The sequence below is a fragment of the Macrotis lagotis genome, chromosome 1 (genome assembly GCF_037893015.1).
Source record: "Macrotis lagotis isolate mMagLag1 chromosome 1, bilby.v1.9.chrom.fasta, whole genome shotgun sequence".
Taxonomy (NCBI): Eukaryota; Metazoa; Chordata; class Mammalia; order Peramelemorphia; family Peramelidae; genus Macrotis; species Macrotis lagotis.
Window position 1 is genome coordinate 599,696,606 of NC_133658.1, and position 12,913 is coordinate 599,709,518.

General features: G+C 44.8%; 1 protein-coding gene across 1 annotated transcript in view; it reads right to left on the minus strand.

Annotated features, from left to right (window-relative positions):
* The window catches only part of MYO7B (myosin VIIB), a 152,651-nt gene that overhangs the window by 79,441 nt on the left and 60,297 nt on the right, over positions 1 to 12,913 (minus strand). Inside the window, exons 15-18 of the mRNA XM_074214928.1 lie at positions 11,078 to 11,241; positions 3,307 to 3,444; positions 2,030 to 2,182; positions 1,273 to 1,371 (exon numbers count right to left, since the gene is read on the minus strand). Coding sequence (XP_074071029.1) covers positions 1,273 to 1,371; positions 2,030 to 2,182; positions 3,307 to 3,444; positions 11,078 to 11,241 — 554 coding nt within the window. The remainder of the gene's footprint in view (positions 1 to 1,272; positions 1,372 to 2,029; positions 2,183 to 3,306; positions 3,445 to 11,077; positions 11,242 to 12,913) is intronic.

Below are 12,913 nucleotides of genomic sequence, written 5' to 3' on the forward strand. Positions count from 1 at the left end.
TCCCTTCTTTTATCCCCTGAGGGAAAAGAATAAGCAGACAGAACCACTAGTGGGTTCTTGGTTTGCAAGGTCAAGTTTCTTAGCCTAGCTTTGAAAGCTTTATCACACATCAGACTTTCAGAAAAGGGAAAGATCAACACAGTCTGGTAAGTGTGTATGGACAACAGTGAGATTAACCTGCCTGGAGGAGGGGATTCATACTGAGGTAATTTTAAAGTTGCAAAGAAAGAGCCAGAGGCTGAACAGCCTTGGATCCTAGATGGTTCTCCAGGCCTTTTTTTAAATTTCTTTCCTTTGTTCCCCACTTTGCATAACCCTATCCTAGAATGAGTTATAGTAAGGACGAGTGTTATTTATCACTTCAGTTCTCTTATTTGGAAGCAGATCCTATCAAGATTAAGAAGAGAAAAAGGTAAAGAGTAGGTATGCAAATGACAAGTGGTATTATTTCTGGTTTTCCATTCTCTCTTCCATTTCTCTTTATGGACAAGTGGAAGTTCATTGCACAGTTTATGTGAAATGAATTATACAAAATGGTGCATTTATACTCATTGTAAGGTCTCTTCCTGTTCTAAAATCCTATGATTCTATGGTAGTTCTCCATAATACTAATCAATGAACAAATATTTGAGTACATTTTATTACTACAATCTGGATTTGTTTCCTTTCTTAATATTTTTATGGGGCAAAGGAGGGCATTAAAGCTGTGACTTCATTGGTGTGGGTGATTCCCATCTTGCAGATGACTAGCTATTACACCCTGTTTTCCAGAATTGCCTAGGTACACTGTGAGGCTTAGTGTCCTGCCTCAGTATGTCTCATATAAAGGTCATGAACATAGTTTGACTTGATGCTGAGCCTGGCTCTCTATTCTCTACTCTGTGCTGCCTATTTTATAACCCTTAGGGGAAATGAAAATCTCAGTCTATTTCTGAATTTATAAGAAGTTTCTTGAAGGTGTGATTCTGTACCACTTTACAGAAGGGTTTGTAGCAAGGTTCCTCTAATTAATCAATAGGAATGAATTTGAAGAATCCTTGTTGACAAAAATGCTTACACTTTTTAGTAATAAATGACTGAATGTGTGAGGTAACTGGAAGCTTTACCATGAGCTCTTCCACCCTAGCTAAAATCACAAAGGGATGGATGCAATGGATATCAGTGCTAGAGCATCAAGGAAGGAAAGAGAGGCAGAGATTGTATTTCTTTAAGAGACTTCTTGTGGCTTATTTCCCAAAAGGTAGAGACCAGGTTATGTTCTGCTAGATTTACCTTCAGGAAGATTTTGGTCTTTCCCATTTTCCAGTCTTTATCTTTCCCTAGTAAGGTTTCAGAGATGCACAGAGTACCCTGTCGAGGTTTTCCTTGCAGCTGACATTAAAAACAAAACAAAAGAGGAATGGGTTAGGCCTCCAGTAAGCATGAGGTTTTGCCCTCCCAGATTTTGCCCTTATTTTGGAACACTGGAGAGGGTGATTCCATCAGCTCTTTCAGAATATAAAAAACCTCACACACTTTGTTTTGCTAACTACATTTACTCACTATTTGCTAAACACTATGTTAAGTCCTGGAGATAGAAAGAAAGATAAAAAGACAGCCCCTGCCCTCAGGGAGATTTTAGTCAAAAAGGGGAGATAAGCTAGAAAAATTCAGGTCATACAAGATCTATAAGAATAGATGAAAGGCAATGTAATCAGCTCCCAAGCCAGGTCTCCCTACATTACACCATTACGTTCAGAGAGGACAAGACTAAAGAGGCTCCTGGAAACAAAAAGCAGTCTGAGGATATTGCTGGAATAGAGGGGGTGGGTGGTTGGCAGGTAAAAGGATACAGGAAAGGGAAGATTCTGAGGACAAAAGCAACAACTTTCCAATTTTGCTGAAAGATCATCTGCTTTGGCTAGGGTTACAAAGGGGCAAGCCAAGAGCCTCTGAGACCTTCTGCCAAATGACAGACACTGTCAGGGTGGGCACAAAGAGGCCCAGAGTCCCTGGGCCAAACTTCCCTGATTCCAGGGGGAATACAAACCTCAGTTTGAGCAGCCACAGGCAGTAATATCTTGTACCTCTGGAAGAAATCTTCGAAGACGTATCGGATGGGGTACCCTGATTTTCTGATCTTCACAGTCTCCATCATTCCTGAGTATCGTAGTTGCTGGATGCATAGTTCCCGATTAAAGAGCTGGCAGAGGGGGAACCACAGGTGCAGTAGATTGGGGAATTAGTGCCAGAAATGAAACTATGGTCAAGGTTTTGATATTATGAGGGATTTGGGCAGAAGGGTTTATTGATATAATACAAGCACTTTGCAATTATTATTTCATTTGAGCTTCCCAATAGCTCTAGGAAGTAGGTTTTATTATTATTTTTATCATCATCATCCTTGTTTTAAAGATGAGGAAACTAAGGCAAGTAGACCAATAGCCAGCCCTACAGAGTAGCATGATCTGAATGGAGACACTGGGGAAGAAGCAGTTCAGTGATATTGCCAGAGGACATGGGAAGTTCTGCAGACAAAACCATCATGTTCTCTGCTCACATGTTCCTTATGTACCCTCTGTGGTTGTTCATTTGCTACATGTCTACCACATATAGTCCTACCACCATTTGGCGGCTATTAATGGGAAAGTATACTATTGCAAGAGAAGGAGGCAGAGGGAGAAGTCTTCATTGAATTTTTTAAAAATTCTGAACTAAGCAAAAGCCAAATAAGATGAGAATTTCTATATGCAAAGCAGTATGGAAAAAGAGGATTGTAATACACAACAAAGCTGTCCCATGTAGAATTTGCTTTTCACAGGGGGTCTTTCATGCTTTTTGGTTAAATGTCTTTTTTCTTTAAACTAAAATGTTGTTCTATTTGGCAAATTAAGCTCGTTGGTGAAACTGAGATTTTCATGGAGGCTAACCCAGAGTATTTAACCTCAGGTTGCTTTCTGGGCAGCTTGGATGTTCTCTTTCAAAGCAAAGGTAACAGTCTCATTGGCACAAATATGATGCTATTTCCTAAGATACTTTTGTGTCACTTTTCAGGATGTTAATTAGTTTTTGAAAGATACTATTTACAGTTCTTTACAAATTCAGGTGTCTGACTAAATTTTAATAGTTCTCAGAGCCCAGCATAATTCACTTCACAAAGCAGGTGCTTAACAAATGTTTATCATTGATAAAAATAAATGGTGTCAAGAAAGGAGGGAGGAAAGAAAGATGGAGAGGGTTTAGGGCTTTGGATTCCAGAAGAGACAAATGACACTCTGCTTGTTCTTCCTTAAAATAGAAACTAAGACGGGGCAGGATGCAAATTACCAGTGGTTTCTTGAACTCATTGGGCTTGATGCAGCGAACAAAGTAGGGTTGGCAGTTGTTCAGGATTTTCATCAGCTGATCCAGGGATTGCTTGAACTGGCTTGCCAGGGTTGAGGGGCGTTTGGTGGCATCAGCATTCTATAGGACAAAAGCGTATCATGAAGGCAAGTGAAAAAAAAATGAACATACATAAAAGAGAAGTTCAAGTAGATTTCCATGAAAAATTCCATCAGTTATCCTGAAAACCCTAATGTTGCCTGAGACTGGGCAAGAGGGGAGTGAGGTGGGGAGGGGAGGGAGAGCCACGGTCATGTAGCCCCTGCAAGAGGATTTTGAACACATTTCATTTTATTTCTTTTGCTTCTATGATAGTAGTAAAACACTGAATACAGTCCAACCATGCTTGTGGGGTCAACAGTATTAGGCTATGCTCATATAATTGCTAAAATGTAGCAGGGAAGGAAAGAAGGCAAAGTTTCTCAGTAGATGAGGGCTAAGCCAAGGCATGAATTAGATCAATCCCGATGGACCACATCCCCAAATTAGGGAGATGAATATTGCCATTCAGAGATAAGAGCTAATAGAAGACTCCAACTTTTTGAGAATGAGATAATTTTGCATTTCTTTTAAGGACTGTCTACTGATGGGCAAACATATAACCATTAGAGAGAGTATGGGATGACCAGACCCTAGCCTTTCTTAAAGACTAGGATTCTTATGCTTAGGAAGTCTGTGACACCTGGGAGCTAAATGTATGTTTAGTAATGTGGATTTTTTACATGTGGAATTTGCTTGGAGTGAGGTCCCATGAGGGAGAGTGTGTGTGTGTGTGTGTGTGTGTGTGTGTATCCATGAATATGGTTATACCTAACTGGTTTCAGAAAACTTAATAAATAATCAAGGGGCTAGATGGGGAAATGAGGAGACCAAGAAGAAAGTGGGTCTTGCCTAGCACTAAATTCATGATTAGTTTCTCTTAAAGGCCAGTTAGTAAGTCCTAGGAATATTCAATAAGAGATATACAACTGCCATTATGTTTTCTGCAATGATTCACAAGCCAAGAAAAATATGAGGTCAAAGTCTCCCCAGGTGTCAGTAAGTCATTGGCGATTATTATCAGCAATAATAATTATGATACTGCTCTGTGCTATTTTTCTTGGTTAAATCAATCAAGAGGCCTGTGGCCAATGATCTGCCTTCCTCCTATAATTTTACTCCTCACCAATTTTCTAATGAACTGTAGAGCTTATTAAAATAAACTCAGTACCTACATCCAATTGAGCCATAACAAATTTATTCCTTTCATTTACATATTCTGAGTCAGTAGAATGGTCTAGTATTATCATTCATTTAGGAGCAGAGAGCAGAGAGGCTATTTGATATGTTCAGGGTCCCAGCAAGACAGTACTATGAGCAGAATTGAGATTGGGGACAGAATTTTAGCTTCTCAGCTCAATTTTCAATCCATCAACCATAGGGTCAGGCTACCATTCTTTGTCAACTTACCACTGCAGTAAACCTTTAAGTAACTATTGACATTTTTGGTTGAAAGTGGGTTTCATATTAGAAAGAATTGAGTTGGAATCCTGCCTCAGATACTTCCTAGCTGTGTGATTCTGGGCAAGTCACTTATCCTCCCCCGGTCTTACTTTTGTGAAGATCAAGTGAAATAATTTATGGAAAATGCTCTGAAAACCTTAAAACCTTATGTAAAAACTAACTTGGAAAATCAATGGGTCAATATTATCCATCTTTGTTTAAATTAATTTTTTCAATGAATGAGCATTTTTCCCTCATTCTTGCCTCTCCCTTCCTTGAGAAAGAAAAAGAAAACCCTTCTAATAAATATGGTCTTTAGGACTTCCTGGTCCTTTCAACCCATATGGTTCTATGATTTTGTAATTTCATGCTTTATCACTTGTGATAAGCAGATCAGAAATGTATTTTTTGAGTCTGAGTATCCTAATGGTTCTGAAATCACATGTAGACAGCCACCTACTGCTCAGAAATCTAAGAATGACTCTGGTGCTTTCTGCCAAAACAGAAGCAAGGATGAGCCTGGGTCCCTGAAAACTTATAATTTTTCCATTCTTCAACATTGACTTCTAGGAACTAGAGATTGAACAATTCCTTGGTACAATGGAAAGAATCCTAGATTTGAGGGGACTGGATTTGATTTTCAGCTCTGTTCTTTACTACTTATAAGACCTTGGGCAAGTCAGTTCACCTCTCTAAACCTCAGTTTCCTCATTTATAAAATGAAAAGGTTATATTAGATGACTTCTAAGATCCATTCTAGCTCCAAGTGAATGATACTATGATCTCTCTGAAAAGTGGTCTGTAGTAGGAGTTTGAATTATTTTGCTATTGGTATGGACCAACAAATCAGGACTGGAACAGATCCCAGAAACCATCTTTGTGCTGACCAGTGTGTAACACTGTTTTTTTGTAGAGTTCAAGGTAAGCAAAGGCTTCAGGCTGGCAGTAAAATCCGAATGAATTGTCTTTTGGCTTCTGGAGAAAATAATACTTCTCCATTTAGTTCCCTTAGGGTTCTGGAAATAAAATATTGTTTTAGCACTGTTTTTATATCAGCATAGGACTAGCTTTAAGGATGGAATGTAGGCAGGGAAAGGTTCTATGATGCAGGGGAAAGATCCCTGGACAATCATGAGGTCATAGGATTATTGATTTAAAGCTGGAAAGGATCCCAGAGGACTTCTATTCTAGTCACCTTATTTTATAGATAAGGAAATTGAATATCAGAGAGATACAGTGATTTGTCTAAAGTCACACAGGGGGTAAGAGAGCTGGTAAGGAAGGGAGGGAGGGAGATAGGGAGGGAAGAAGGAAGGAAGGAAGGAAAGATGGATGGAAGGAAGGAAGGAAAGATGGATGGAAAGAAGGAGGGAAGGAAGGAGGGAAGGAAGGAAGGAAGGAAGGAAGGAAGGAAGGAAGGAAGGAAGGAAGGAAGGAAGGAAGGAAGGAAGGAAGGAAGGAAGGAAGGAAGGAAGGAACGAGGGAAGGAGGGAGGGAGGGAGGGAGAGAGGGAAGGAAGGGAGGGAAGGAAGGGAAGGAGAGAAAGAGGGGAGGGAAGGAAGGAGAAAGGGGTGGTTGTGGGAGATTGAGGGAAGATAAGTTCAGTTTTAGACATGGAGAATTTTAGGTGTTGACAGAATTATAGAAATGAGGTTATTTTTACTTCTAATGTTGAAATATTAAATAAGCTATAGAGGTGAATTAGTTCATCGGAGCTTTTCTTTCTATGAATAGAGTGTGGGAGTGCTGGGTGCCTGTGAAGGTACTAAGAGGGGCATAAAGGCCACAAGCCGGCCGGTGGGGGGCCGAGGGCAGTTCCCCGGGCCCCGCGCCGTCCCCCCTCGGGGCTCTTCTAGAGCCACACGGAATCTTTGTTCTCACGGCGAGGCGAGGCTGCCCCCTTGTGGCTGGTTTGTAGAACCGGGCTTGGTGCCTTGGATCCCCAGCGCGGCTCCCGGAGCGAGGGAAGGCCGGACTCCGGGGCAGCGTGTCCCGGGCAGCGTGTCCCGGGCAGCGTGTCCCGGGCCCCTTGGCTAAGAGCTTGCGGACCTCTGAGGTCACAGGCCACCTCGGCCCCTCCCCTCCACGCCTCCCCCGTTTTACTCACGAAGAAACTGAGCTTCGGGGCCTTAAAGTCTCAGATCCGAGATGCCTTCACCCCGCACGCTCCCTCCCTCCGAACCCCGTCAGGGCACCGTCCCCAGGAGAGCGGCCTGGGCAGCCCCGCTGGGGCAGAGCCCCGCTCGGGCAGCCCCGCTGGGGCAGAGCCCCGCTGGGGTAGAGTCCCGCTCGGGCAGAGTCCCGCTGGGGCAGAGCCCCGCTCGGGCAGAGCCCCGCTCGGGCAGAGCCCCGCTCGGGCAGAGTCCCGCTCGGGCAGAGCCCCGCTGGGGCAGAGCCCCGCTCGGGCAGCCCCGCTGGGGCAGAGCCCCGCTCGGGCAGAGCCCCGCTCGGGCAGAGCCCCGCTCGGGCAGAGTCCCGCTCGGGCAGAGCCCCGCTGGGGCAGAGCCCCGCTCGGGCAGAGCCCCGCTGGGGTAGAGCCCCGCTCGGGCAGAGCCCCGCTCGGGCAGAGCCCCGCTCGGGCAGCCCCGCTCGGGCAGCCCCGCTCGGGCAGAGCCCCGCTCGGGCAGCCCCGCTCGGGCAGAGCCCCGCTCGGGCAGAGTCCCGCTGGGGCAGAGTCCCGCTCGGGCAGAGTCCCGCTGGGGCAGAGCCCCGCTCGGGCAGAGCCCCGCTCGGGCAGAGCCCCGCTGGGGCAGAGCCCCGCTCGGGCAGAGCTCCGCTGGGGTAGAGTCCCGCTCGGGCAGCCCCGCTGGGGCAGAGCCCCGCTCGGGCAGCCCCGCTCGGGCAGAGCCCCGCTCGGGCAGCCCCGCTCGGGCAGAGCCCCGCTCGGGCAGAGTCCCGCTGGGGCAGAGTCCCGCTCGGGCAGAGTCCCGCTGGGGCAGAGCCCCGCTCGGGCAGAGCCCCGCTCGGGCAGAGCCCCGCTGGGGCAGAGCCCCGCTCGGGCAGAGCTCCGCTGGGGTAGAGTCCCGCTCGGGCAGCCCCGCTGGGGCAGAGCCCCGCTCGGGCAGAGCCCCGCTCGGGCAGCCCCGCTCGGGCAGCCCCGCTCGGGCAGAGCCCCGCTCGGGCAGCCCCGCTCGGGCAGAGCCCCGCTCGGGCAGAGTCCCGCTGGGGTAGAGTCCCGCTCGGGCAGAGCCCCGCTGGGGCAGCCCCGCTCGGGCAGAGCCCCGCTGGGGTAGAGTCCCGCTCGGGCAGAGCCTCACTCGGGCAAAGCCCCGCTCGGGCAGAGCCCCGCTGGGGCAGCCCCGCTGGGGCAGCCCCGCTCGGGCAGCCCCGCTCGGGCAGAGCCTCACTCGGGCAAAGCCCCGCTCGGGCAGAGCCCCGCTGGGGCAGCCCCGCTCGGGCAGAGCCCCGCTCGGGCAGAGCCCCGCTGGGGCAGCCCCGCTCGGGCAGAGCCCCGCTGGGGCAGAGTCCCTCTCGGGCAGAGCCCCGCTGGGGCAGAGCTCCGCTGGGGCAGCCCCGCTCGGGCAGAGCCCCGCTCGGGCAGAGCCCCGCTGGGGCAGCCCCGCTCGGGCAGAACCCTGGGTGCCACCGTGTCCTCTGCCTCTAGGGCAGCGGCGCTTGCTCCGTGGGAAAGGCTTCTGAGGGGGAACGGGTGGTTTGTTGGTCTCATCCTCTGGAGCTTAATATGTTTGTTAATATATTTAACAGTGCAATCTGGAGCCCCGACGGTAAGGGTGATTTCTAGTATAATAAGGACTTCAAAGGAAGGTCATATATTTATCTTCCCATAAAACTTCTTTTTACAATTTCCCATAATTTAGGATTTCTAGTCCAACACTCTCATCTTACATACTCTTGTATGAAGCCTCAAACCAAAGCCCAGAGAAGTCAGAATGAGACTCACCCCAGCCTCTGGCAGATGATAGATAGGTGGCAAGAAAGGAATTCAAAACCAGATCTCCTATGCTTAGAAATTCCCTTGGATACATTCTAACTTAGCCTAGAGTGACTCGGGACCAATTCTGTCCACTGGAAGGAGGAGGAATTAAATATCCGTCCAGATCTAGGATCCATATCTCATACAGGAGTTGGTTTGGGTCAGTGTTTCTCTCTTTGCCTCAATTCACACCATCTGGGAAATAATGACACCTTACCGTGGTCCCTTTCACCTTCACATGTCTCAGTATCCACCAGACACAGACACAAGAGATATCTCATTGACAGGTTTAGAAAGTTCTGACTGTTTCTGTTCTGCAGAAAGGGAGACCATGGCATTGAAACTTGATCCAGTGCCACAGAAGGAACCCCTATGGAAGGATCTTACTCTGAGATCCATGAAGCTTTTTTTAAAAGTATTTTGAGAACTGTACAAGATGTTCTAAAAATCTTGGGCTTTTGGAACACCTTATATTTTAATATAAGTGGTTTCTCTTGTAATCCCACATATTTTATCCACCTCTAAAAGAAAGAATGGATAGTTTTCACTGGACTCCCTAAGGGGCCCTTGACAAACAAGGTTGAGTTCCATTTTTGTGGAAGAATCATGACTTGAGACTCCAGGATCCTTTGAGTTTGGAGCCACACTGGTTTTTTATGCCACAAATTCCTCTCCTCCCCTGTCTCCTTGAAGAGCTTCTGCAGAGGTCTAAATCAAGACATCCCCTCTCCCTAGGTACCCAGGCCATTGGTAGTCTCAGCCACTCACTTCTTCACTAATCCTTGTTCTTGCATGGTTCTCTCCTTGTTTGCCTTGTCTACCCAGCTAGAATGCAAGTTCCTTGAAGACAGATCCTATGTCTAGTAATCCCTGCATTGTCTAGGGCAGGACTGAGTTCTCAGTAATTACTGAACTGAACTGAATGGGTGAGGAGGAAGCAATTTACAGTGAGGGATGACCTGGGGAAGAGGGGAGGGGCTGTTACAGTTTCTTAGTTGGCAGGGAGCTCTATGTCCATTCAGCTCATCGGTTTGTCCCATTTAAAAGTCCCTGGTGAAGGGGAGGGACAATGAAGCCTGGCCTGAGACGCCTCAATTTTGCTCCTCCCTGCCCCACCCTCCTCTGCTTTCCGATCACTGGAACTTTTCCATCAAGTGACTTTCTCATGACTTCAAACAGCTGTGTTCATTTGGGACCAACTGAGGCCATTATTATCCAACACTTCTGTGATATTCTAAGATATGGGGAGGAGGAAAAGGAGAGGAAAGTCAATAGCTGCATTCCATTTACCTGGATAGCCGCATCCTCGGACAAGCCCATGCCAAGTTATATTCTACCCACTCCCATAGCACACATATAGAAACATATTCACAATAACATATACTCCCACCTCCACATTCACAGAAATGCTATGCCTTTACCTATACATATTTAACACTGTCTTTTCCATTCAAATGTCTGAGTTTGCATTCAAATGATCTAGTCTGAGTTCTGCAATAACTGGGAAGGGCAAATATTATACAGATTGCAAAACAGAGAGGCCAGCATGACTTGATTATTACTGGTATGAGGACTAGAGACTGGACTTCATATTTCCAACTGCAGTGGTGATAATAATGTTAACATTTAGAATTTATGTGTCACTTTAAGGTTTGCAAAGCACTTTGTAAATATTATGTCATTTGATCTTTACAACAATATTATTATTCCCATTTTACAGGTAAGAAAACTGAGGTAGACAGGGTTAAATGACTAGCCCAGGGCCACATAGTTATTGGGTATCTGAGTCAGGATCTGAACTCGTGGCTTCCTGACTGCAAATCTAGCACAGTATCCACTGTGCTACCTACCTCAGCATTTTTCTCTCTCTATCAGATTATCTCCATGTAGAATAAACTCTCTCTCTCTTTGTTCCTCTGTTTCTCTGTCTGTCTCTGTCTCTTTCCATCCCTCTCTGTCTGTCACACACACACACACACACACACACACACACACACACACACACACATACACACACACAAACATATGCCTTTTAAAACATGTATACCAATTTCTCACACCTTTGCCAAGGGAAGTGAGGAAACCCAGGACACTATGATATAACAGAAATAACTTCCTGTGGTGTGAAAGTGTCCTGAGAATGCTTTGGCTGGGAATCAGTGATCTGGAGAGATTAGGATCTTAGCTACCTCTGTGCGGCTTATCCCAACCCCCTGGAGACCTGGTCTGGGAGTTGAAGTGTAACAAAAGGTGATCTTAGTTCCTGGGCTAATTATAAACTTCAAACAGCAAACTTACCCTAGAGAGAGAGTCTGAAGACCTAGCCAGACGGATGGTCCCATGGCCTAGCTTGATCTGAGAAGATTCCAACTGGAAAATTTGTTTCAGGAACTTATTTTGAGATTCATGTAGCAGTTTGTTGATATCAGTACTTAGAACATCACGATTTTTCTCCAAGAAACCTGTCAGGAGAGCAAGTCCATCTTAACCACCATAGATTCAAATTAGGAGAAAAGTAAGAGGGAGGGTGACATCTCATTCACCAATTTCCCCTACTTCCCACACTTTCTGGCCTTTTTTTTTTCCTATAATACTTTGCCAAAATGCTCATTTTTCTTCAGGAAATTGGATATAAATCATCGCTGCAACACATAATAAATGATTCACAAATTATTTAGAAGTTTGAGTCTATGTGCTAGTCCTTATAAAGGAGGGGTATAAAATGATGATGATAATGGTGGTGGTGATGATGAGAGAGAGAGAGATAAAGACAGCTCAAAAGGAGGAGAGAAGGAATGAGTCAGAGAGAAATAGAATGAGAATGAAAGGACAAGGCAGAAAAATATTATATATACATATACAAATATACATATACTCACATATAATATGTGATTGAGGGAATAAACTACAAGAGGAGATAGGAAGGGTAGAATAATTAAAGATTGCAGTAGAAGAAATGAATGACCTTAACAAAAAGAAGGATCACCAAGATTTCATCAGACTGGAACCTAGGAAAAAAAAAGGACCATGGAGAGGGGTTTGAAGGTGGGGAGTAGGGAGAGAACAGGTAGCTCAAGTCTGGATAGCCTGAATTTTGTCAAGAAAGCAGGACACAATGTCACAACTTTTCTGGAGACTTAGTGTCTTCATCTATAAAATGGGGATAATAATGTTTCATTTATTTATCTTCCAGGGCAATAGAGGTACTATGACCAAGAAAACTTGTGCAAAAATACTATAGGAAAAAAATGTGGGAGATATATATATACAAATGTGGGATAAAAACTTAAGTATAGAGTGGTGGACAGAGCACTGTACTGGATGACAGATTCAGATACTCTGTGTGACTGAAGAAATCACTCAATTTCTCTTAGCTTCAGCTTCCTTATCTATGAAATAAGGGGGTGGTAATAATGACCTCCAAGGTCCATTCCAGCCTATGATCCTGTGATTATACTCCATGATTCTCTCTTTTTCAAGGCCCACATTCCCATATCCATTTATTCCTAATGACGGTTATGTTTATTTTCTTAATTTTAATATTTTTTCAATTACATATAAAAACAACTTTTGACTCATTTTTTTTTTTACAAATTTTGAATTCCAAATTCTCTTTCATTCTCCTTCTTCTCCCCCCTCCCAATGAGAAGGAAGACAATTTGATATACATTGTACATATTAGTTATGTTGTGAAAGAAAACACTCCCTACAAAAGACCTCAAGAAAAATAAAGTTAAAAATATGTTTCATTCTGCATTTATATCAATTCTTTCTCTGGAGGTGAATTGTATTTTTCAGCATGAGTCCTTTGGAATCGTCTTGGATCACTATATTGCTGAGAATAGTTACATCATTCACATTTTATCATCATACAAATTAGTGTTTATTGTTTTTTTGGTTCTGCTCACTTTGCATTAGTACATAAGTCTTACCAGATTTTTCTGAAAGCATCCTGCTCATCATTTTTTATTAGCACAATAGTATACCATCACAATCATATGATGATTATTCCCTTGATTTCCAATTATTTGCTAGCATGACAAGAGCTGTTATAAATATTTTTGTACATATAGGTCCTTTTGGTTTTTTTAAAAATCTTTTTAGGAAAAAAATAAAAATCTTTTTAGGATACAA